Genomic DNA, 26,411 nt, shown 5'->3' on the forward strand with positions numbered 1-26,411 from the left:
TATGGGCAAGAGAGATCCAGTGCCGCGGTCCACCAGGCAGGAATCCATTGAGACCTTCACCACCACACGCACTCACAGAGATGCGACCGTAGGGGCCCGGGAACCACACGCGGATACCGCTATGCTCCTGGAGGCGATCCAGGCCTCAAGAACTGATATCCAAGACTCTAGAGCTGCCCTTGAAACCAAGATTGGAGAGGTGGGATCGGAAGTTCTCCTGCTCTGCCAAGACTTTAGGAACCTGTCGGACCGAGTGGGCGCAACGGAGACCAGGATCTCAGAAACGGAGGAATCGGTCTCCTCCCTCAAGAAAGATATGGCGGAACTACAGGCCTCGCATAGGCAGCTGCTGTGGCGGGTGGACGATGCGGAGAACAGGGCTCGCCGAAACAACCTGCGCTTCGTGGGCCTGAGAGAAGGGATTGAGAAGAACGACACCGCGGCCTTCCTTCACTCGTGGCTCAGGACTATGTTCCCACAGGCCCACTTTTCCAATTGCTTCGTGATTGAGAGAGCACACAGGGCACTTCTGGCCAGGCCACCGGAAGGAGCGAGACCTCGCCCGATCATAGCGAGATTTCTGAATTACGCGGATAGAGACCTCATCCTGAGGGAAGCCCGGAAAATGGGAGAACTTAAGTTTGAGAACACTGTTGTCATGATTTTCCCTGACTATAGCCAGGATGTGCAAAAGCAAAGGCGCTCCTACGATACTGTGAAGGCTAAGCTACGAGCTCTGAACATTACATACATGCTCCTTTTTCCTGCAAAACTAAAGGTCCTGTACAAGGGCAAGTCGCACTTCTTCACTCGCCCGGAGGAGGCCTGGCACTGGCTGGTGGAGCGACCCCTGTTGAGAGAGTCGGAGGAGGAGGGCGTAGGATCCGAGATGAACTGGCGGTGGCCAACTTCAGGCGTAGCCCGAACAGGTCACAGCGATCACGACATCAAAGAGCAGACAGGCAATCGCAACGGACCCCGTATCCGCCACGCCAGGGCGCAACTGGTGAGGGCCGAGGCTGTGACCCAGCCGATGCGGCCGGAGACCCCGATCGGGGATCGAGATTCCGGTGCCTGCTCTCTGGATCTGGTAACGGGACGAATCAGGAAGAGGACGCAGCCGCGTCGGATATGGAAGAACGCACGGAGCCATCCCTTCACCCTCTGGCTGTGGCCATCCGAGAGCTGGAACAGGGTGAGCCGAGCACCACGGAAGGCACTGAACCTGAAACGCAAGACTCTCACTCCTGAGGGGCTACGGACCTGAGATTCACTTTTAGCAGTTCTTTGCTAGGGACACACAAGTACAGTTTTCTTGTTTTGTGGGGTGGGAACACACCACTTCAGAACGTGACTCTGGACAGCTAGGTATCTCCTAGGTGGGGCTGTTTGTAGGGTGGGCGACAGACCTTGCTCCCTGGTATTCTGAACCGTCGATGGTTGCACGGGCGGGATGGCCGGGATGGCCGGGTGGTGCAGGTGGGGTGGGGGTGGGGGGGGTTGGGGTTGTTTGCACTGTTTGGTTGTCTCTGGAGGGGAAGGGAGGGAAAGGGGAGATGCGGGGGGATTACAGTCATGAGGTTTGGAGTATTTTGTGGTTCTACCGTTGCGAGTGCTTGCCCGCCAGCCTAACCTCGCGTCCTGGGGTGCCCATGTCCTACTGTTGTAACCATGAACACTGAAACACTGAAGGTCCTGACGTGGAATGTAAACGGTCTGGGGAATAAGATTAAGCGTGGTTTGGTGAACAACTTTTTAAAGAGAGTGGGCCCGGACGTCGTCTTCCTGCAGGAGACACATTTGAGAGGCACGGCCTGCGCATTCATAGCGAGAGGTAGATATAAGGTACTGGGCCATGCGGGATACACTACTGATTCCAGGGGTGTAGCGATTGTTGTCAAGAACACCTTCCCATTCCATATCACACGCAAGTGGGGGGACCCGCTGGGAACATGCGTGGGGGTACAGGGGACATGGCGCAGGCGCACCTACACTCTGGTATCGATATATGCTCCGCCCAAACTTCAGGCAAATGCGCTAAAGCTGCTTGCGTGAATACTCCTTGACACCTCCGACACAATACAGATAGTGGGGGGTGATTTCAACGACGTAATGGACAGGGGTATGGATAGATCCGGGGTGGTTAGCAATCGAGGTACCCAGACTCCCCTGGCCCAAATGATGTCTGAGATGGGCCTGTCGGATATCTGGAGGCTGCTACACCCGCAGACTGTGGCCTACTCCTTTTACTCGGCAGCGCACAAAGTGTTCTCAAGACTGGACTATATCTTTATGCCGCGACAGGCACTCGCCGCAGAGGACACGGCGGAATATTTGGCGAGGGGACTGTCAGACCACTCGCCCTTATTACTGTCAATGGGCCGGCCCGGGCGCAGGAGAGAGGCCACGTGGCGACTCGCCACCTGGGATTTGGCGAACAAGATGATCCTTAAAGGTGTTAGGGCGGACACACGGGTCTACCTGGCAGAAAATGTGGGGTCGGTGGACTCGGCGGTGACCCTGTGGGAAGCGATGAAGCCGGTGCTGAGAGATAGGATAAGTGGCAGATTGGGGGAGGAGCGGAAGAGGCTAGTGGAAGAAGTGGGGACTGTAGAGCGCACTATTGTAGAACTGGAGCAGGAACACCTACGTACTAAATGGACAACGACCTTGCGTAAGTTGTTGGATAATCAGAGGCGGTACCGAAATTGGTGTCGGATGAGGCGAGAACACAAAACCTGGCTACCCTCACCGTCTCTACGACGTGGGGGATAAATCCGGTAAACTCTTAGCCTGGCTTAGTCGCAGGGAGCGGTTGGCGAGGTGGGTGGATGAAGTCACTGACGACCAGGGGAGGGTTGTACGCTCAGATCCGCATATTGCAGACACATTTGCAGCATACTATGAGCGCTTCTACAGGGCCAGACGATTAGGCTCATGTGAGGACTCACTCCTCTACATGTCACAGGTGGACCTCCCCAAAGTGGACGAAGAGGCCCTACCCCAACTAGAAGCCGAAATCTCTCTAGAGGAAGTTAAAAATGCCATCACCGGACTAAAGCCGGGCAAGGTCCCGGGGCCGAATGGCTTTCCCCCGGAGTTCTTTAAGTGCACGGCTGACATTGTGGCCCCACACCTGAGGAATCTCTTCCTTGAGGCATACACAGAGGGAGGTCTGCCTCCCGACCTCACCTTGGCAACCATAATCCATATCCTCAAAGAGGGTAAGCCACGGGGGGACTGTGCCTCCTACCGTCCCATCTCCCTACTGAACACGGAGGTGAAGCTCCTTGCCACGATACTGGCGCGCCGCCTTAGGGCAGTTCTACCAGACCTGATACACCTGGACCAAACAGGCTTTTTGCCGGACAGGGCCACGAAATTCAACCTCCGTCGCACACACAACTGGCTGCAGGAAGTAAAGGATAGGGACCCGCCACACTGGTTCCTTTCCTTAGATGCTGAAAAGGCCTTTGACTCCGTGCACTGGCCATTCCTTGAAGCCACCCTACAAAAATTCGGTTTTGGCCTCAAATTTTGCTCTTGGGTGCAGCTGCTATATACTAACCCGAGGGCCAAGGTTAGGGTGAACGGGGCACTCTCCCGCGAAATCCCAATCCAGAGAGGCACCAGACAAGGATGTCCCCTGTTGCCTCTTCTCTTCACCCTGACGATCGAGGTATTGGCGGCCAGGATACGGCAAAATCAGACGATCTCCGGCTTCCGGGTTACACCCACAGACGACACACAAGAAAAGCTGTCCCTCTATGCCGATGATGTCCTCCTCTATATTACTGACCCGCAAACCACTGTGCCCGAACTGTTCCGGGAGATAGACGGATACGGTGGCTACTCCGGATACGCAATAAATTGGCACAAATCCGTCCTTTTCGACCCCAAGGGTGCCACGGGTGAGGGCGCCCTCCCGGAGAGGCTGGTGGTGTCTACGGAGGGCTTCCAGTATCTGGGGATATTCATCACACTGGACAAGGACTTGTCGCACTCCAAGAACGTGGAAAGAATACTCTTGAACTCCGTGAGTGATATGTCACGGTGGCGCCAGCTTCCTTTGACCCTGCAGGGCAGGGCAGCGATGTATAAAATGGTGGTACTGCCCAAATACTTGTATGCCCTGCAAAACGAGCATTACCCGATTCCGGGCGACCTTTTGCGCAAAATACATGCCGACCTTAGGTCCGTCATTTGGCTGGGCAAGCAACCACGAGTGGCGCTCGCCACCCTCCAACGTCACCAATACAGCGGTGGAATTTCCCTCCGAACCTTGAGGCCTATTATTGGGCGGAGCACCTATCCCCCATTAACGACTGGCTCCATGCCCCGGCGAGCCACCCAACGTATGTGTTGGAACGCGCCAAATTATCCCCGCATAATCTGCTCACATACCTGTATGGTGGCTGGCAAAGGAAATCCCTACTCCCGGCCACAAATATCACGCTCCGGGCTTGGAGACTGGCCACGAGACGCACGGGCTGGGAACGGAAGCCCACCCGGCAAACTCCACTTTGGCATTGCGCGTGGCTCCACGAACTGAGTAAACTTACTGGCTTTAAGCAATGGGACGACATTGGGATCTCCACGGTGGGGGATGTAATCGCCAGGGGGGAGTTAAAATCGTTCGCTACCCTGAGAGCAGAGTATGGGCTTCATTGCTCGCAGTTTTTTAAATACATCCGACTGCGGCACGTGTGGAGGGCACAAGCTATACCCTTAGAGGGTCTCCCGGAATATGCACCACTGGAAGGCAGACTACTCCAGGAGCAGATACCCAACAAGGCTGTATCACTTACATACAAGACACTCACAAACAACATGCTAGGGGATCTGGCGAAGCTCAGGGCCACGTGGGAACAGGACGTGGGTGCATTGGAGGAGATTGACTGGGACTTAATCCTTATGCACCCAAGGGAAGTGGCTATTAAGTCCCGACTCCGCCTGATCCAATATAATGTGCTTCACAGGACATACTTTGATAGGGTCAGGTTGTTCAGGATGGGAAAAACATCAGATGATAGATGCCTGCGTTGCTTACACGAGGGAGGGGACTTCTTCCATATCCTGTGGGCGTGTGGCAAAATACAATCCTACTGGACGCTCGTATTTGCAGAACTGAGGGAGGTCCTGGAGGTGCCTCTTGACCAGGAACCCAAACTGGCCATCCTGGGAATGACTAATGATGTTGACCTCCCCCGCCCCCTGCTGACGTTCCTGACGCTGGCCCTAGTGGTAGCGAAACGGGACATTGCGAAGTACTGGGGGGTTGAGTCCGTACCTACTCTGGAGGAATGGAGGAGAGGTTTAGACCTCTACATGGCGGCGGAGCGAGTGACCTATAAATCGAGGGGCTGCCCCAAAAAGTTTAAAAGAGTCTGGTCGAAGTGGAGACTATACCATGGGTTGGAGAGTGGGTCGGAGTAGGGAGAACTGTGTGCGGGCCCGGAGCTAGGAGGAAGACCGGGACAACCAACGGGACACGTCAGGAGTGGGCCTTACTGTACCAGGCGTGCACTATCTGTTTGTATGTCTTGGGCCAACTGACTACCGGGCGCGGGAGGGAGGGCTGGGGCTGACGGGAACCGCGTATAATACTATCATGACTATCCTGATGAATGTTGTATGTGAAGATGTTTTTTTCGATTTCCCTCGCATTGTTTTGTTATGTTGTGGGCGGGAGGGGGGGGGGGCGTAGAAAAAACAAAAGCAGATGCCCAGATGACTACCATGGACACCCCCTATGCTGAGGCGGGGCTCCGCCGAAACGAACTTTATGTGCGGATAAACTCACTGTTGCCTTGTGCACTGATGAGAACTAGGGGGTTTCATGATCTCTATTTTTTATGTACCTATTTCTTGCATGTATGACATTGCTAATGTGATCCTTCTTGTGTCTGTGTATCTGCAATAAAAATTATTTAAAAAAAAAAAAAAAGAAATCATAAGTTAAACCTGCAATCTGAGGCAACCAATAACTAAGCTTGGCGCATTTCTGGATCAATTAAGCAGTGAGCACAACCCCTTTTGTACTGCGGGCATTCATGAGTCTTATCTAAGTAGTAACACGAAGTACAGACTCTTGCTTGTAAAGTTCAAGACTGGTTTATTTTAAAATCATTTGTTTATTCCAAATTCTTTTTGAATATGTATTGTATGACAATATATGGCGAGTTAAAGTTTTTTGTAAAATGTGAAACTTTTGTGAAAGTATAACTGTTATTGTGTTTTGAACAAAGCCCAAGCGGGCATATACACCCCTCGATGCATGTGATCTAAAAGTGTTTGACATGATGAAAAAAAATGATAAAAAAACTGTAAAATAAAAGCTAAAAGGTATCAGGAAATCATTAACCTGAAAAGAAAATAGTGTGGCGAGTAATTCCAGCCTAGGCATATTCAAGTTTGTACACTTTTAAAAGTATGTTGTACAGGATTTTAGGACCCTAGTGTAATTTTCCGGATTCATGCCCTTATATAGGTATAAATCACCCTATCCTTATATAGGCATAGAAATCATAACCATATTTAGACATAGCTCATGCAGTCGAAATACGGCATGGCTACTTCTACTAGTTCGGAAAATCCACAACGGTCAGGGACTTCCCCTTGCTTGAATATTGATTTGTCCAAGAACTCATGGAGTTTTCAAAGAACTGAGACTCTTTGATGACCTTATTATGTCCAACCTTATGTCAAACTCGGCACCTTCAAGGTATAAATATGCCCACACTTGCCCAAGCAAACACACAGTGGTTTGGAGCAGTTCGACTATCTACTTGCCCGACGCATCTCGCTGCAGCAAGTGCCGAAGGAAGCCGACCCTCCAGCAGACGCATTGAGAAAGACACTGTCTTTTCTCTTGCCGAGAAATCCAGCTCCAGTGTTTCCAAGCTACCCTTGCGGGTTGTTGGGAAATCGAGTCCTGAGACAGAGAGACACCAGACCTCGTACATTCTAAACCAAGGTACGGGGCTGATTAGACCCTAAGAGAAATCTTGGATAGATTCTTGGCAAAAGAATACTAAACCTATGCTACACCTCACTTACTTCTTCCCTCGTACTAGACTTAGGTTAGGTACATCGGGGTAGGCATATTTTAGAAGCACCAGTTGAGTACTTTTAGTCTTTATATATTTAATGTATGTATTTTATGGCTTAGAAACCATACTATGCTTTTACAGTATTATTTTATAATACTCTTCGTTTTGTACGCATTGTACTGTGCAGCCAGTATTACGATTGTGCAGTTCATTTCTTCTGCATGAGAAAGAAGACTGTTCAATAAATACCTTTAATTGAAAACGCCCGTCTCTATTTTTCTGCACCTCTGGTGAAACGAAGCATGCAGGATTGACTGAGTAAAATATCTATCTATTGTTTCCACGACTCTGAAGATCAGTTTTATCTTGGGGAAACAAAGTTGTCACGTTTATGAGGTTGTCAGAAACTAATCCCTTCTTGTTTATTCGAGAAAGTTACTAGTTACCTCTGAGCTAGCTGGCACTCACAATTAAGTCTAATATATTGATAGAGACCTAGTAGACCCAAGTCCTACGTCAAATCTATAGTATATATTATTCTAATGCGCAGAGCCTTTTGGGGATATAGGAACTACACTACAAGTAAGTTGGCATTTTCCTGCCCTGGCTATTTTGTGGCTGCAGCCTATGCCTGGGTAACATGACGAGAGTAGTTGGCAGTTGAGCTTTGATTACTTCTCCCAAATAGAAATAAAATAGAAGGTTTCGGTGTTGCTGGATGGGCTATCACTGGCAGGACAGGGGGTGGTGGTGGGGGGAGGGAGAGGGGGCAGGTAGGCACTGTCTCACTTACAAGTCAATAGGTGGGCACTGTCGCACTTACAAGTCAATAGGTTGTGAATAGCCTTCATACAAAGAACTTCACACTATTTCATTGTTCATGCAGACCGATTGGAGCCAGGGCAGGGTAGCCAGGAAACTCCAAGCGTATCAAAGGAAATTCTCTAAAAACGTCTCCAACTTTAAAGAAGGGACATGGTATACAAATAGGACCCTCAGACTCACTCTTCAGTTCACTTTCTGGGTTTACGAAAGGACTCTCAGAGGACTGCTGCTGCATGGGCCCGCTGTGTACTTCAGAAGGCTGCTTGGTTGTACCTGGAAAGACCCTCAGAGACCTGCCCTCCTGCTTGAGGCCTGTTCCACTGCTTGAACCCAAGGACTACCGGAGTGCCTCCAAGGGTTAGTTGGGTGGCCTCCTGATCAGAGCCTTGAAACAGAAAAGGCTCCAACTATCTTCAACCCATACTTGGACCCAGGTTAAGTGAGTCCCAATCCTCCAAGTGGTGCTTTCCAGTCCTTGACCCCTTCAAGAGGTGCTAAAGGTGCCCAGATAGCCAAAATTAAAGACTTGGTACTCAAATTTGACCAAGAGAAGACTGGGACCATGCTGCTGATCGAACCACTCAAGATGAATTGCTGGTCAGCCTAACTTTGCTGCAGCTCCCGCAATGTTCTTCTCCACAACTGCAAATCCTCATCAGCGGTCCTTTGCAAAAGAGGTATTTGGCCTTGTGGCGCCCCAATCGGCTACAGCTTGCAGCTTCGTCCCGCTGAATTTTTTCGACTTCCAATAAAGAGACTTAGAGGCTCATTACGATGTCAGTTGGACGAGCGTCTGACCGACATCACAGTGGGAGTGGAGCCACCCGACTAGTAGTCAGGGGCTCCACCCCCTGTATTTCGATGCAACCACCAGCATGACGGTCGGAAATAGGCCTTTTACAATTGCAGCTTGTGCTGCGGCCAGGAAAAGGGCCACAGCACAAGCTGCAATTGAAAAATGCATATTTTTAAACATCTATGCATGTGATGCCTGGCACATGGTGCCTGGATGTTTTGGGGTGGCACTACATGTGACCTCCAGGCGCCATAGCAGAGGCCCAGGGGGACAGGAGTCCTGCTAGGGCCACCCAAAGTCCCTTCCCGTCTGCCATTTCATGGTGATTGGACCGCAATAAAAAGGCAGAGGGAAACTGAGCAGGCACTGCCCCTATTGTAGGGATTACTGTCCCACTGGTGTCCCGACTGCTTTAGGAGCCTGTCGGAAAAGCAGCGCGTGGTCCCTTTGCCAAATGCTTCCGACTGCTGGAGCAGAATCCGGGGGTCGGACCGCTTCTGTAGATGTCGATGGGCCTGCCACCGATGGCCTGTCGGTGGCAGGCCCACCAACATCAAAATAAGGCCCTACGATCGAACATGGAAATCTTCAGCACAACTTCGCCATGCAGTTTCTTCAAAACACCTCTTCCACAGACACTGCCTGCAGCCTTGCCCCTCTGAACTCTACATTCTCAGACGATTTTGACAGAAATTTCTTTTAAGTCTGAAGATAAGTGCTGACTGGGTCCAATCCACTTCTTGTATCCGACCTGTGCTCCATCACGGTCGGCCATCTTTCCAATGTTGACACTGTTTTGCGCAGCTAGATATCTGCAGTTGGCGGTCTGATCTTTTAGGTTCCAGTTTTCAGCTTAAACTTTAAAAATTAGATACCCCTACCAGGTTCATCCTTATCTAAGATATCCAATCAGCACCAAAGAGCTAAATAGTCTGAAAATCTTCCACTGATGCCGGGGAGGCTTGCTTGGAGCATACCGCCAGTCACAGTAGACAAGCCAAAGGCAGAGAGTGCCGCACTACTATGTGCTGCTGGAACAAGACGACTGAGCCTGTGGAGTGTTAAGTGACACAAAGCTACTCGGGCAGCCTAGCGTGCATCTTCTTCCGTTCTCCAGCAATTCATTATCTAATGTAAATAAGATAATGGTACGGTTTTCTGAACACTGCATTTTCACCCAATGTTTACAATGTATACACAAATGTATGAACATGAATTTGACCCTCGTGTTTTTTACAAGTCTATTTAATGTTAGATGGAAACTGGTTATCCATGTGGGAGTATAGACTATTAATATAGATTGCTATACCACTTTGGAGATACAAAATTTTGTTGAAGCTTAAATTATAATTTAGGAAAACATTGTGTGTGGTGTTGAGTAGGGGGCATGTGGTGGGTGGAAAATATTAATAAACAAGCATTTGCAATGCAATAGGTCTCGCATTAGGAAAGTTTGAGCTGTTGCGACACATTTTTTATTCATGTATTGTTTTTGAAAATAGCAAAATTAATAGCTTTGTCATTTACAATGCCAATAGTTATAATTTTCACAAATGTGACATCTATAGCATTTGTAATGCAATATGTGTTTTATTTACGTGACTTACATGTATTGATATTACAAATAACAATGGCTTATAATTTTTTTCAATAATTAATACATAAATAAAAGTTATTGTAATTTATAAAGGCAATAGCTTAAACTTTTGTAAATAACTTTTGTGAAGATTATGTTCAGTGTATTTTGTTATAACCAAAATCCTAGAACAGAAGTGAAATATTAACATATTTTTGTTACATTTGTAATAAATCTTGAAACATTGGGAGAACATATTTGAACAAGTTGTTGTTGAATGGTTGCACAGATTCATGCTGTGGTGGCGCTGAGTGATGTTGTGATGGCGAACGAGTGATGCTGTGGCGTTCAGTGATGCTGTGGTAGCGCATAGTGATGTTGTGGTGCCCCTGAGTGATGCTGTGGTGGTGCTGAGTGATGCTGTATGCTATGCTATGTGTTGTTTCGCTATCCTATGTTTTGTTTTGCTAAGCTATGCTATGTTTTGCTATCTATGCTTTGATTTGTTATGCTATGCTCTGCTGTGTTTTGTTATGCTATGCTATGTTATGCTATGCTATGTTTTGCTATGCTATGCCATGTTTTGTTGTGTTTTAATATGGTATGCTTTGTTTTGCTAAGCCATGTTTTATTATGCTATGCTATGCTATGTTTTGTTGTGTTTGGTATGCTATGCTATATTTTGCTATGCTATTATATGTTTTGTTTTGCTATGCTATGTTTTGTTGTGTTTTGTTAAGCTATGCTATGTTTTGTTATGTTATGCTATGTTTTGTTATGCTATGCTATTTTTTGCTATGCTATGCTATGTTTTGCTATCCTATGCTTTGTTATGCTATGTTTAGTTTTGCTATCCTATGCTTTGTTTTGTTATGCTATGCGTTGGTGTGTTTTGTTATGCTATGCTATGTTTTGTTGTGTTTTGCTATGCTATGTTATGCTATGCTATGCTATGCTAAGTTTTGTTGTGTTTTATTATGCTATGTTTTGTTATGCTATGCTATGTTTTGTTATGCTGTGCTTTGTTGTGTTTTGTGTTGCTATGCTTTGTTATGCTATGCTATGTTATGCTATGCTATGCTTTGTTATGCTATGCTATGCTTTGTTGTGTTTTATTATGCTATGTTTTGCTATGCTATGTTATATTATGCTATGCTATGTTTTGTTGTGTTTGGTAAATTATGCTATATTTAGCTATGCTATTATATGTTTTGTTTTGCTATGCTATGTTTTGTTAAGCTATGCTATGTTTTGTTCTATTTTGCTATGTTTTGTTATGCTATGTGTTTTTTTGTTTTGTTATGCTGTTTTGTTGTGTTATGCTATGTTTTGTTATGCTATGCTATGTTTTGCTATCCTATGCTTTGTTATGCTATGCTATGTTTAGTTTTGATATCCTATAATTTGTTTTGTTATGCTATGCTATGTTTTGTTGTGCTATGCACTCGACCCCGTCTTCTCATCCAGCAAGGACATCGCCTTCAGCCACGCCACCGGACTCCACTGGACGGACCACAGCTGCGTCCACTTCAGCTTCGCAAGGACCACGATCCACCACCACCAGCAACAGGCTGCACGCAGGAGCTGGAACAAGATCACAGCCGACCAGCTCGCGTCCTCCCTGAGCATGAACCCTCCCACGAGCACAACGAACCCTAGCCAGGCGGCCACCAACCTCACGAAGTGGATCAGCGACTGCGCAGACGAGCTCGCCCCCCTGAGGACCCCGCCCAGCAGACCCGGTAGCAAGAAAGCCCCATGGTTCACCGACGAACTCAAGAGCTCCAAGAAGAACTGCCGAGCCCTCGAGAGAACCTGGCGCAGAGACCCAACACCGGACAACATGACTGCCCTCAATCTCGCCACCCGAAAACACCACCAACTCATCCGCGCCACCAAGAAAACTGCATTCAAGGAACGACTGGACAACAACGCACACAACAGCAAAGAACTCTTCAACATCGTCAAAGAGCTCTCCAACCCCAACGCCGGAAACAACGACATCACCCCTTCGCAAGACCTCTGCAACTCCCTCGCCTCCTACTTCCACAACAAGATCGCGGACATACACAACAGCTTCAGCACTCAACCGACGAACACCACGACCGAACCACCGCCCCCCACCATCACCCTCCGCGCCTGGACTCCGATCAGCACCGAAGACACCGTCCGCCCGATGAACTCCATCCACTCCGGATCTCCGACCGACCCCTGCCCTCACCACGTCTTCAACAAGGCCGACGCTGTCATCGCACCCCACCTGCGGGACATCATCAACACCTCCTTCGACACCGCTACCTTCCCGGAGAGCTGGAAGCACGCCGAACTCAGCGCTCTACTCAAGAAGCCATCGGCTGACCCCACCGACCTCAAAAACTACCGCCCCATCTCGCTGCTCCCGTTTCCTGCAAAAGTCATTGAGAAGACCGTCAACAAGCAGCTGGCCGCCTTCCTCGAGACGAACGGATCCCTCGACCCATAGCAGTCTGGCTTCCGGGCCAACCACAGCACCGAGACCGCCCTGATCGCAGTCACCGATGACATCCGAGCGCTGCTCGACAACGGAGAAACAGCGGCCCTCATCCTCCTCGACCTCTCCGCGGCCTTCGACACTGTCTGCCATCGTACCCTAGTACAACGCCTCAGCAACGTCGGAGTCCAGGAGAAGGCACTGGAGTGGATCATCTCCTTCCTCGCCGGAAGGACACAGAGAGTCCGCCTCCCTCCGTTCAGATCTGAAGCCACCGAAGTCATCTGCGGCGTCCCTCAAGGCTCCTCGCTCAGTCCAACCCTCTTCAACATCTACATGAGCCCCCTTGCAGACATCGCACGCCAGTACAACCTCAGCATCATCTCCTACGCCGACGACACCCAGCTGATCCTCTCCCTTACCAACGACCCCACCACCGCCAGAGCCAACCTTCACGAAGGGATGAAAGAGGTAGCCGAATGGATGAAGAACAGCCGCCTGAAACTGAACTCAGATAAGACGGAAGTCCTCATCCTGGGATCCTCACCCGCCGCTTGGGACGACTCCTGGTGGCCCCCGCCCTAGGCAGCGCACCCAAACCAACAGACCACGCACGCAACCTGAGCTTCATCCTGGACTCCTCCCTCTCCATGACCAGACAAGTCAACGCCGTCTCCTCGTCGTGCTTCAACATCCTGCGCATGCTACGTAAGATCTTCCGGTGGATCCCCACCGAGACCAGGAAGACGGTCACCCAGGCCCTCGTCACCAGCCGTCTGGACTACGGCAACACCCTCTACGCCGGAACCACCGCCAAACTCCAGAAGAGACTCCAGCGGATCCAGAACGCCTCAGCACGACTCATCCTGGACATCCCCCGTCGCAGCCACATCTCCGGACACCTGAGAGACCTGCACTGGCTCCCGGTCAACAAGAGAATCACCTTCCGTCTCCTCACCCACGCACACAAAGCCCTACACAGCCAAGGCCCAGGATACCTCAACAGCTGCCTCAACTTCTACGCTCCCAAACGCCAGCTTCGATCGACCAGCCACGCCCTCGCCGCCGTCCCCCGCATCCGTAGAGCCACCACAGGGTGGCGGTCCTTCTCCTACCTCGCCGCCAAGGCATGGAACTCCCTCCCGACCCACCTCCGCCTGACCCAGGACCACCTCGCCTTCAGGAAGCAACTCAAGACCTGGTTGTTCGAGCAGTAGCAGATCCCCCTCCCCCAGCGCCTTGAGACCCTCTGGGTAAGTAGTGCGCTATATAAATGCGATGATTGATTGATTGATTGATGCTATGTTTTGTTGTTTTGGTATGCCTTGTTATGCTATGCTATGTTTTGTTATGCTATGTTTTGTTAAGCTAGGCTATGTTTTATTGTGTTTTATTATGCTATGCTTTGTTTTGCTATGCCATGTTTTGTTATGCTATGCTATACTATGTTTTGTTATGCTGCGCTTTGTTGTGTTTCGTGTTGCTATGCTATGTTTTGTTGTGTTTTGTTATGCTATGCTATGTTTTGCTATGCTATGTTTTGTTATGTTTTGTTATGCTATGCTTTGTTTTGTTATGTTATGCTATAGGTCTCGAATTTGCAAGAGTTTGAGCTATTGGCATTGTAAATGGCATTGCCTTTTATTTATTTTTAAAAAATCAACACATAAATAAAAGGCATTGTCATTTACAATGCCAATAGCTCAAACTCTTGTAACCGTGAGATCTATTGCATTGCAAAACGGTTATTGCAAAGGCTGCGTTTGCTTTCCCAGTCCTGCCCTGACCTTCAGTGATACTTAGACAACGGCCTGGGGCCCTAAGCGGCCCTCCTGTCCTTTACAAGTGACCCTTGGGTAACAGCAGCATTGGCCTGATGTGTCTCAACTCAGCACTAAGAGATATGTTAAATAAGGGGGCATATAAAGGAACTGTACTTGCAAGTGTTCGGTCAGGCCCCTAGCCAGAAGTAAGTGTTTTGGGGGGGATGGGGCCCCAGTGACATCATCAACAAATAACAGTGGTTGTGTGTGTGTGGGGGGGGGGGGTCTCACATCAGAATAGTTTTTTGAAAACCTTTCAAAATGATGTGGCTTTGAAGAATGAATTACGGATGCGCTGATGCAACCGCAGATTGGAATCCGGCCCAACTTGCTTTAATTTTAACGTCCGCTCTCGGCGCCTTAAGATACCGTTCTGTAGGCGTTCTATAAATTGTTTTAAAGTAGGTGGTCGCCTGCTACAAGATCCGTTTCTGACCTGGAAGTTGTGGAAAGTGCCGCAAGGCTGTGGTTTCTCGGCTCTTTCTAGCTAAGATGATGGATGGTGCCGGTGGGGGAGGGGGTGGCACTGAAGATGTCTCCGGCCCCTGGAGTCATCAGGTAGCTAGCTGTAGGGGAGTTAAGAAATGGAGCGGCGTCATTGCAGCGCACAAAGGCGGTGGATGAAGGCTCTCCCCCAATAACCCCGGAGGGAGGGAGGGTTAGTCGCTGGTGAGGGGGTGCAGTGGCTGCTCTGGGAGGTCCCGGCACAGCAGCACCCCTCCCGGCCAAGCTCCGGAGACAGTAGCCTCTTTTGGACCGGCTGCTGGTAATGGATGAATGGGCAGAGGGGAGGCGGTGTGGGAGGGGAAGATGAAAGAGGCTGGGCATGGGCGAGGGAAGGCAGTTGAGATACAGAGCACACAGTGAAAGAGGGGAAAGGCAGGGGGCGAGAGAGCTGAGAAGAGGAGGAACGTAGGAAGAAGTGTGTGTGTGTGTGGGGGGGGGGTTGTTAAAATAAGGGTGGCGTTGAGAGAGGAGGAAAACCCTAAGAAATTTCAAATTAAACATAAGAAATAGGCTTCTTCCGGCGGGATATGAAAATACAAGTCTGCTGTTGAGAGTTTCTGCTGGAAGAAATCTGTTTTCAGATAGTCGGACAAATCAAACTGTAGGATGCTAAAAGTGACTAACTCGAGCCAGGAGGCAGAGCCAATTTAGCTGCATCTCTGCATATGTCCGCCCGCTTAAGCAGCACTACAAAGAAAGACTGAATATTTATTTTAATATATTTAAAAATATATATGTACAAAACATGGCTGTGTACTTGGCTGTGCGTAGTGGGTCTTGTGTGCAAAAAAAGACCACCCTTCGTGGATGTGTTATTTAAACCCACTTCGTAATGTGTGTTTATTCTTTCCATGTATCTTTCCTCTGTGGAGCAAAAATAAATGTCACAGAACCGTGAAAAAAAAAAAAGAAAGGCTTGCGGGTGCATGGATTAAACATAAACTATGGAGGCTGTGTGTGTCTAAATGTGTAGCCTGAAGTACAGCATGTACCTTGATTAGCAAGGAGGGATGCATGTCGTACACAAACTAAAGGTGCTACTTGGGAATGTAAACGTTTAAACACTGACTGCACGATGTAGAAAGTAAGGCGAGTAACTCCTGGTTGTTGTGCTCGGCTGATTCACAGGGATAGGGTTGACACTCATATTCGTCCCGGGCAGAGAGGCATCATCCTGTGCGCGTGGCCCTCATGCTTAAAGATGAATCATGGGTTTCCGCGCTTGTTAAGGACTTTAATCCTGGGACGCACATTAACTCTGATAATGCTAATTAACGTACAGGAATTTGGAAATGTGGATGAGAAGGCAGACATTTTACCTTTCGGCTTGTAGGAATGCTGCGCTGTGCGAAAGGAAAGAAAGAAAGGCGCGCAGTCGCCTTGATTAAAGAATTAAAAAAGCCATGACATCCGTGAATCGGTCTGAATACACAAACTGCTACTCGGGGAAATGGAACAAAGTCACACTATGTAAAACACTGACGGCACGAAGTAGAGGAAAGTCAGCGCTGGGAGGGGGTCTGGGCAACCATGCCAGCATACCGATTCAAGAGTAGATGGTCCTGTTTATGACCTGCGGAGTGCGTGAAGTGGTGGCAAATGGAATCAGAGCGGCCCCGGTCGCTTTGATGTTGTCTTGTCTTGCTTTGAGGGAGGGGTAGGGGGAGTGAATTCCTGTGCACGCGCCTGGCTCACATGAACTGTACGCGATCCGCAGTGGGTAGACTTTTCTAAATGCTTTTTATAAATCTCGCCTACCATCCCGCTGGGATGGAATAGACGAGACCTAAAAAGCGTGTCTGGAAACAAACAAATGCACTTACTTCCTGACACAGTATTCCTATGGGCTGAGGGCAGAGGCCAGACAGTGAAGTGAGGGTAGAGACATGATTCCCTTTTAGAATGTCAACAAGAACCTTGTTATAGAGGGGCTGTTTTTCCGGAGTCCTGCAGGTTGGTAGATGGTAAGGGGCGGGGGCTGTAGCTTCTATTGCTCAGGTGAGGAAGTTGCTAGGAAGTGTCTTCCCCTTGTGTGTCTGATTACAGCAACAGGAAGGCTGAAGGACAGTTAAATGCAAGAGCTCACATTTTATTGTGCTTGTGTTGTAGGTGCTTTAGCCGGAGAAAGCCCAGTGTTACCTGCCATGTGAAGCATTACTTTACACAAATGTATTAAAACAGACTATTAGCCTTCAACCTACCCTGATCATAAGAAGGAAAGGGGGAAGAGCATCTTAAGCACGAACATTGAAAGTATACATACCTATATTCCTATCATCCGATCTATGGGAAAAGGAAACCATATTTATTTTAAATGTATTTAACTTCAGGTGATGGTGGTGTGTGCATGCGCTAGTCTTAATGGCCTACATAAGACTGAACTCATGCAAATAATATTGTTATATTCTGCAGTTTTGCATGCAACCTTAAGAAGCCTCCACAATATTTCTTAAAACCCCTGCATGAAATCTGACTATGACTTAAAACTTCTGATTGTCGACTCTTCTTTTTCTTTTGATTGGCTGTCTCCTTTGTTTCCAGTCTCTGCATGCCTCCAACCTCTGAGCACAGCCAACTCCTAGTCACAAGCATGTTTGCCTAAATACCTATTATTGTATAGCTATACATTTCACACACCTCATTTCAAACATCACAACCTCTCCTTTCAAAGTCATATACCCAGCAACCTAAACATACCTAATGGCCTGACGCTCATCTAACAATACTGCCAACCAATGCATGAATTCACACATCGCTCTTTTCCACTAAAGATCACGCCCAACTCCTATTCCTTTAATCTACAACATAGAAACTGGAGTAAATTACATGGCATGATTTCCTTAGGAGTGCAAGACTAATCTCAATAACCAATAACAAAATAATCTTACTAAGCCTGGAATCCGGAGCAGCGTGCTGCCCGACAAAATGCTCCAATACTTTTTCAGGGCTAGTAAGTGCTACATAAATACCATTAAAATACAATACAATATTTAACACACTTACAATAAGACTCAGTGGTTGGACAGTCAACTATACAGACTGTATAATCACTTCCTTATGCTGCTTGACAGTTTCCAGATAAAATGAGACATAACTGCTAAGGGGCATGTCCATCACCCAGTACTATACAAGTCCACAGTAATAAACCACCCATAAAAACTGAACAGTCATGGAATGTAGGAAGAGATTTGTCACATGCTGCTGGCCAACAGAGATCTTTAATTTAGTTCACCACTGCAAGTCCCAACTAAATACATATAACCATTGTATGTAATCTCACAATGGCAATCAGATATGGAATTATAGTAACATTGCACATTGCAGCAGATCTCTGATTCACGTCTTCCTCCAACCTGTACAAGACCACACATTTTAAATAAAATATCACACAATGGACAACTTAGTGCAGTAACCAGACTATGAAAATAAAAAAATACCATAAAGGGACCTGCAGAGCTGCTCAAAGCTTCCAGACGACTAAAAACCATAATCTGTATGCCTATCTCTCACACTACTACATCCATCACACTGCTTAGTGCTGTTTCCCATCAGAGCGGCACTTATTCCAATTGCACCCTGTAGGGGAAAGAAACGTGCTGCCCTCACTTCTGGTGATTAAAATGCCCTTATGAAAGGGCATTCATTCCTACTATATCATTTCTTTAACAACCAGTTTTTTTACATACTTTCTGACACCTCATTTTAGATCCCCCTTGAACTTGACCGAACTACCCTGGTAAATGATGACGACTTTGCAAGCCTATGCAATCCTAGGACAGGTAATTATGAGACAATTGAGATTTTCTCTAATCCCATTCACTATGTTCCCCTATCCCACTCCATTCTTTCCAGGCATTTTGGCTGATGGCTTGTGTAATTTGAATCTATAGGTGTGGCAGAATTCAGCCAATTGGTTCCTTTAGCAATGTTTGATTAGTGCCCAGTGAGTATTCTCTCGTATACATTGGAATCCCACACAGTGGCCTTCTATACTCTTAACACTATATATTCTGTGCTCTATTGCACTTCTCTATTTTCTCAGGCTCATGTATTCTTAAGAGTCCTGATAATGATACTTCTAGCGGTCTACAGGATCGAAACGTCGACTAGTTCTATGGACCCAATCTGACTTTACATAAGAATTAAATGGGCTGTGTTGTTCTTACTTGATACACACCCTTGATTACGTATTGTCACACGTGTGTATCACTTGTATGAGAGCACAAGCATGTTTCTCACCCCACACTCAATGTTTCGTCACACTGTTTTTTATATACAACTGAATAAACTGATCATTTGATGTATTTGTACACTGTGTGTGACATCTATGGTCTTGGGACCACTGCTCTTTATATACAGGTGAATAAAATGATGCAGCAGGGAGCCCCTCTTCACAGGTAAGTCCCTGGCTATTTACATCAATGCAGAGACTGGACTCTAAACACACATCTATGCGCCTCCCCCAGCTCACCTGAATCCCCTTAACTCTGCAGTCCTGCCAAGTATCACGCATCAGGCGTGACACTACTGCATTCCAATGTGGTGTGCCGCATCACCGCACTGAAATGCATTGTCACGCATTTTAATGCCACTGACTCTCTGCTGTAACCACCACTAAGCGTGTGCACCTATGGCCTCTGCCGGCTCTGCTGCTCCCTGCAGACTTGCCGGCCGGAGCGCAGCCACCAGCACATTCTTGTGCACTGCTGCTACAAGGTATCTTTTTAGTCTGCTGCATTGAAATTACCCCCCGGCGCGGCTGAGTCACTCACTGATTACAGCTAGGTCAGGCCTGACGTCACTCAGACAAGGTAGTGCTGTGCCAAATTATACAGAGACACCCGGACTCGGCCTGCCTCAGTACTTGTACGATAACTGGCTGTGGCGCCGCGAGGGCAATGTGACCTCACCGCCTGGAAGGAAGTGAGGATTCAGGAAGCGGGACTAGGGAGGCGTGCGTGACCGACAGCTAACTGGACCACAGCTGACTGCCATACTGCCACAGTGTGGTTCCCAGCTTCCTTGAACACACCTGCCTGCCTGAGGCAGCTTATATCATGCCCGGTGGCCGGCATTGCCATGTGCGAGGTACGAGTCGGTTTGCTGTGGCTGGAGGACACCACTAGCTGGCTCTTGCCGACCCTCTCGACACAGAAAAAAGTACGTGCCCAGCCTAGCCCTGGTGACACAAAGGCAAGCAGATTAGACATGAACGCACGCCTTCACTTGTTTATTAATGTGTTTCAGCTAGTTTTGGTTAGCGCGGTCAGCCACAAGTAGGGGGGTGTGGGGACAATTCCTGAAATCAGGCCCCTGGCCTCCGCAACCACGTGTATCCTGTGTCTTCACCAAGCACGGCCATCGGAATGATCAGGTAGTTTGAACTGGCATCTTGTTGTTTATGGGGTCACGAGCAAGGGCTCATCTGTTCATAGCTGGTTTCCCAGCTTGTCAGCACCTGGCCAACTCGTGTCCGCACACATAGGTTGGAGCTGTAGGCCTCGCAGGCGGGCCTGGTAGCAAAGCGGACATGGTGCAGTATCTAAATGGTTTTGTTTTTGCTGTGGCATGAACAATGGGAAAGTCAGGCGAGAGCATATCTTTAACATGGCTCTCTTGCTCCTGGCCACTCCCGCCCCCCAGACAACATAATGACTATCTGTCTCTGACACTGTTTGCCGCTCTTCTATTATGTTCTAGTTCACACCCAAGGAGCCATCAAGCCCAATCCATACTGCTTACATATTTATTTTATGGCTAAAACGTTGGTTAAATGGTTAAACTCTGCCCGCCCTCTGTACTTCATCATATTTAACAACAAGGGGTGGTGATGGACAGAGTTTCTGAATTAAGCAGAATACTCTCACCCAGTCAAGAGATCAGGGCTAGATCCAACACCGTTTTTTAGCTCACTGCACCATCCCAGCTCAGAACCTGGCTATATGCAAATTAGTCTGTTCCTGTCCCAGTGCATGATGGGAACAGGGCAAACCAAACTACCAAGCCAATTCTTACACTGGGAAGGAAACAAGCTTCCGGGGAACGGTTTCTGGCATTTCAGCCGTCGTCGGCCCGGCTTGCTTGAATCCTGATGGTGCAATGAGCAAGGGACTCACATTCAGATACTCTGTCCATCACCACCCCCCTTTTCTGAATCGTTTTGTCCACCATAAGCGTGGAAGGGTATGCTCAGACATGAGTCCCTTGCTCACTGCACCATCAGGATTCAAGCAAGCCGGGCCGAAGACGGCTGTAATGCCAGAAACCGGTCCCCTGAAGCTTGTTTCCTTTCCAGTAAAAGAATTGGCTTGGTAGTTTGGTCTGCCCTGTTCCCATGATGCACTGGGCCAGGGACAGACTAATTTGCATGTAGCCAGGTTCTGAGCTGGGATGGTGCAGTGAGCTAAAAAACGGTGATGGATCAAGCCCTGATCTGTTGTCTGGGTATGAGTGTTCTGCTTAATTCAGATACTCTGTCGTCCATCACCACCCCCCTTTTCTGAATCGTTTTGTCCACCATAAGCGTGGAAGGGTATGCTCAGACATGAGTCCCTTGCTCACTGCACCATCAGGATTCAAGCAAGCCGGGCCGAAGACGGCTGTAATGCCAGAAACTGGTCCCCGGAAGCTTGTTTCCTTTCCAGTAAAAGAATTGGCTTGGTAGTTTGGTCTGCCCTGTTCCCATGATGCACTGGGCCAGGGACAGACTAATTTGCATGTAGCCAGGTTCTGAGCTGGGATGGTGCAGTGAGCTAAAAAACGGTGATGGATCAAGCCCTGATCTGTTGACTGGGTATGAGTGTTCTGCTTAATTCAGATACTCTGTCCATCACCACCCCCCTTTTCTGAATCGTTCTGTCCACCATAAGCATGGAAGGGTATGCTCAGACATGAGTCCCTTGCTCACTGCACCATCAGGATTCAAGCAAGCCGGGCCGAAGACGGCTGTAATGCCAGAAACCGGTCCCCGGAAGCTTGTTTCCTTTCCAGTAAAAGAATTGGCTTGGTAGTTTGGTCTGCCCTGTTCCCATGATGCACTGGGCCAGGGAAAGACTAATTTGCATGTAGCCAGGTTCTGAGCTGGGATGGTGCAGTGAGCTAAAAAACGGTGATGGATCAAGCCCTGATCTGTTGACTGGGTATGAGTGTTCTGCTTAATTCAGATACTCTGTCCATCACCACCCCCCCTTTTCTGAATCTCTGTACGTCATCAGCAGCAAAAGAGAGCCCTGCTGCAGCTCTGGGAACATCTGCCATCCTGGGACCACAAAAATGAAAATGTCTGTAAAAAAATAATCATGTCCCATTAAGAGCAGCACTTTGCATTTGTTTTGAGGTATATTTTTTGCCCTTTGACCAAATATTTACCTCTAATGATATTATTAACCGAATTGAGTTATATCCTTAGTCTTAATGAGTGGCACTGGTTTAAATTGGTAACTACTTCTGCAGCCATCAAGAATGTTTACACATTTTGAGTCTATAAAGAAAAATGAATATTGGTGAAACCGATTGTTAAAAGCGTTCTCACTTTGCACTGTAGTCTGTGGGTTATGAGAAAGCTGAACACAAGATTAAGTTTTGAAAAAATAAAACTTCCATGAAAAAAGATATTAGGAGCGTTCTTTAATTTGTTACAAAGTGTTACATAAGAGGCAGCGAAACGCTACTCATAAATACCCTGAAAGCCTATAAATCTCACACAGGAGCAAACTAAAAACCTGGCAGCTATGCCCATGCCAACCACAAAGCAGAGCACCCACCCCCTAACTAAAACAACTACAGAAAATGAGTTAACTGGATGGTGAAATCCAGTTTATCCAGGCATAGAAAGGCACAGCAGAGTTATCACAGGGCTCTCTCTGTCACTGCTAAACAACATCCTCTTGCTTCCTCCAGTGGCAATTGCTCCGACCAACTGCCATCACCAATCAACCCGGTGTAGTCTATATCAATATCGTACAATCTGCATAGTGCGGCTAAGATAATCTTCTGAGCACCTGCAGTGCCTACCTGACCTATGTTACCGAGGACTGCAGTCACGTATTCTGTCTCCCATTAGTGTCCTTCCATTTTTGGTGCTTTGCAGCAGTTAAAAAATATTATTAGAGTTTTTTGTTGCTCAGTGGGAAGTCATTTTTAACATTTGTGTATTTCCTTCGTCTTCATTGCTTGATTTTACTTGTGAGAAAGTGCCATTCATAGTCATTGAAGTGTCACTTATAATTACACTAGAACTGAGAAAATGTGACACATAGCAATCTGAAGGCTTGGCAGCCATGTCTTCCAGGCTGGTTCGAAGATGTTTGGAGAGGTGGGTGTATAGATGTGTGGCAGCGGGGGCTAAGAAGTAGATGTGGTGGAAGGTAGGCGGCTGAATGGGTGCTAAAAACACCCACTGCCATTACAAAATATTGGGGTACCCAAATAATCGCAAACGGACCTCGGTGCAATGCAATAAGAAAATAGATGGTCCGTGACTACTTTGGAGCAGAAATTAATTATAATTTATCATACGTGTGTAGCTTAGCAAGTCAAACACTGGTACTGAATACCAAATTAAACACAACAACCCCTTGAACGCAACACAACCTTGAACGTGGCAGAAGGCATCTCATGAGGCGTGTGGCACCCGGCATCGGCAATTAACAAGGTCTGGACAGATTAATTTGGATGTCCGACCAATCTAATTTCATCCACGGTTTTAATTACCCCTGAGGACTTCATAGGGTGGGCCCTCAGAAGTGGATTTCACTCACCACTCTTGGAACACTCTGACTGAGCTACTACTCAAGCAACAGTGGCCCTTCTGGCACCAGTATTAGGTTGCCCCCCGTTCCCCTTCGTCCTGAGGAAGACTTGTAGCGGAGGTTCAAATTACCATCTAAGCACAAGCCGAGTCGAAATGTCAACGCACCCCACCCACATAGGACCTGTCCCTCATCCCATTACCTTCACTTAATGTTGCATTTTTGCATTAAAAAAAATATATATATAACAAAATCCTATAAATAAATTGTTTAGGACAGGTCTGCTGTACTGGTCTTTACCAGTCCATTGCTAATGTATAAAAAATGTATAACTCCTGAATATCTGTGACTACTCATCCCTTCTACCCTTTTCAACAGCACTTCTAAATTTCCCCCCTTTCCTTGAGCAACCTATGTATCTAACTAATTTTGATATGTTTTAAGTATAGTGAACCTGAACAATACCTGGCGTTCTTCTGGCTGACACTGACTATGTTTTTTTAACTATGCTATCTTGGTTAGCAAGGTATGTTCTTGTGCTCAATTTGGTATTCAGTACCAGTGTTTGATTTGCTAAGCTACACACGTATGATAAATTATTCTGCTCTAAAGCAGTCACGGACCAAAAACAGTAACTGCAGCACTTTAAACTGAATCACTGGAGCTAAGGCAGAGGGGCGTTGGTGTTTGCAGGAATTTCACACAGAAAGTTCTTTTCGCCCCTCGGAAGACTGGCAGCCTGGGCCCAGATCCCCCATGCCTACAGCCGACTCTGCGTCCCTTAATGAGATAACCGCCTCTAAGTGGTCCTCACAGACGACAAGGAATCAGTTCCCACATAGGAGCAAAACAAATATCCTTCCTACCACACACCCTACACGGTCTAGCACATGTAGGCAAGTGCTTTATTGCCCCAGATAGGGGTAGTACCCTTTATATAAACTCTGCATTATAAAACAAAAGCTAGTTTGTTGTTCCCACTTTTTAGAAACTTCTACCTCACTAGAAAACAACGATTCCAATATGGCCACCACGCTTACTATAAACAGTAAAGGGAAAGCTAGTCCTACGTCGGTTTCTGAGTTCCAACTGCTTCAAAGTACACGACTGCAAGAGACAGCAGACGCCTGCCCTAGAGCTCTCAGCGGGTTACATGCTGATTACATTAGAGGTGAAAACGCAGGTACTGCTGCGACGGTCTCTTACCTGACTGCCCCTGGCCACGTCTGCGGGTAACGAAGAAGAGCAGGGCAGCCAGAATTAGCGCCGCGATGACATATAGCACCGGCTCCATGCCTGCAGCACACGTCACCGCTGTCACTGGTACGGGTGCTCAAACGGACGGGACGGGATTGGCCCTGTACGTCAATAGACTGAGGCAGAACCCATCAGTGGACACAAAAGAAAGACAAGAAGTTCAGCGAGGCGTGTTACGTCAGTGGCCATCTTGTTACGTAGCTAGTTAACAGCTGTCTGAGGCATAGAACCACACAGCTTATTATAAAGAAGCTTTTCTAAGACAAGAGCTGCAATTAGATGCCTAGTAAATAGTTATTAGACAAGAAACGATCTTCTTCCCAGGGAGAGCCCTTTTTTAGAGCGTTATACGGTCTGACTGCGAGAGTTGTACTTTTATGTTCTTTCTACAAAGGGGACATTTAAGAATGGAAAACGTTAGTTTTAAAAATCAACTTTAATCTTAAGTGAAACATAATTTCGAATCTATTAAGTGGGAAGAATGTTCTCAAGTTTCCTGCTTTGCCTGTCACTTATTTTGGTGAACTGCAAAAACATAGTTGGCAAGTTTTCAACATACTAATGTGTGACATTTCCGTGTTTCCACTTTACAGTGTTCTTATGTGTGTATTTTGTGTGACACCTTGAGTGACACTGTATCGAATGTAGCTGAACATGAAAATACTGAAATCCTTTCTAAATGTTTACTTTACCCCGGGTGCTCATAAATCTGTTTTTAATTCAAATAGCAAACTAAAAGTACCCAAATATACCAGAACAACCGTTAGCAAAGCCAGTAGGGCTCACATATGAGACTAAAGCTTTTGGCTTTATCATTGAGTTATTAGCCATTTTGAACAGCACCATCACTGAAAGTAAAAAAAAAAACTCGAACAATTTCTATGGATTGGAATCTAGAGAATGCTAAAGGGATTCTGGTATTTTACTAACCTCTGCTGGTCGTTTTCTATCAAGACAGTTAAATAGAGGCACTTGAACAGAAAAAATATTCCATAAGCGGAAGCAGACAAGTCCTAGGGCTGATTTCCAGAGCCCACAAAGTACATACACATATAAGTATATACTAAAGTATATACAAGAGTTCTCGAATGCTCGACCTAAAAAAAGTAAAAGGGCAATGAACAAGGACGAAGGATGGCCGTACGATCTGGGGTGGGGGAGAAATCAACGGCGGCTCCTCCACTAAGGCGGAGGAGTGTTTCCCCACTGCTCTCTGAGCAGTGTAAAAAAGGAAAAATAAGATGACAATAACACAACATTATTATTGTTTTATTTTTATTATGATCTACTGACCAGGTTAGAACAGGACAGAACTGGGGTCACAGGGAGGAGGAGTGGTTTGTGAACCATAAGTG

General features: G+C 47.4%; 1 protein-coding gene across 1 annotated transcript in view; it reads right to left on the reverse strand.

Annotated features, from left to right (window-relative positions):
- LOC147665635 (DDRGK domain-containing protein 1-like) overlaps nucleotides 1-25,209 on the reverse strand; it is a 196,585-nt gene extending 171,376 nt beyond the window's left edge. Inside the window, exon 1 of the mRNA XM_086949625.1 lies at nucleotides 25,006-25,209. Coding sequence (XP_086805751.1) covers nucleotides 25,006-25,093 — 88 coding nt within the window. The 5' untranslated portion in view covers nucleotides 25,094-25,209. The remainder of the gene's footprint in view (nucleotides 1-25,005) is intronic.
- Nucleotides 25,210-26,411: the final 1,202 nt, after the last annotated feature.

Source organism: Lissotriton vulgaris, unplaced genomic scaffold (genome assembly GCF_964263255.1).
Source record: "Lissotriton vulgaris unplaced genomic scaffold, aLisVul1.2 SCAFFOLD_2474, whole genome shotgun sequence".
Lineage (NCBI taxonomy): Eukaryota > Metazoa > Chordata > Amphibia > Caudata > Salamandridae > Lissotriton > Lissotriton vulgaris.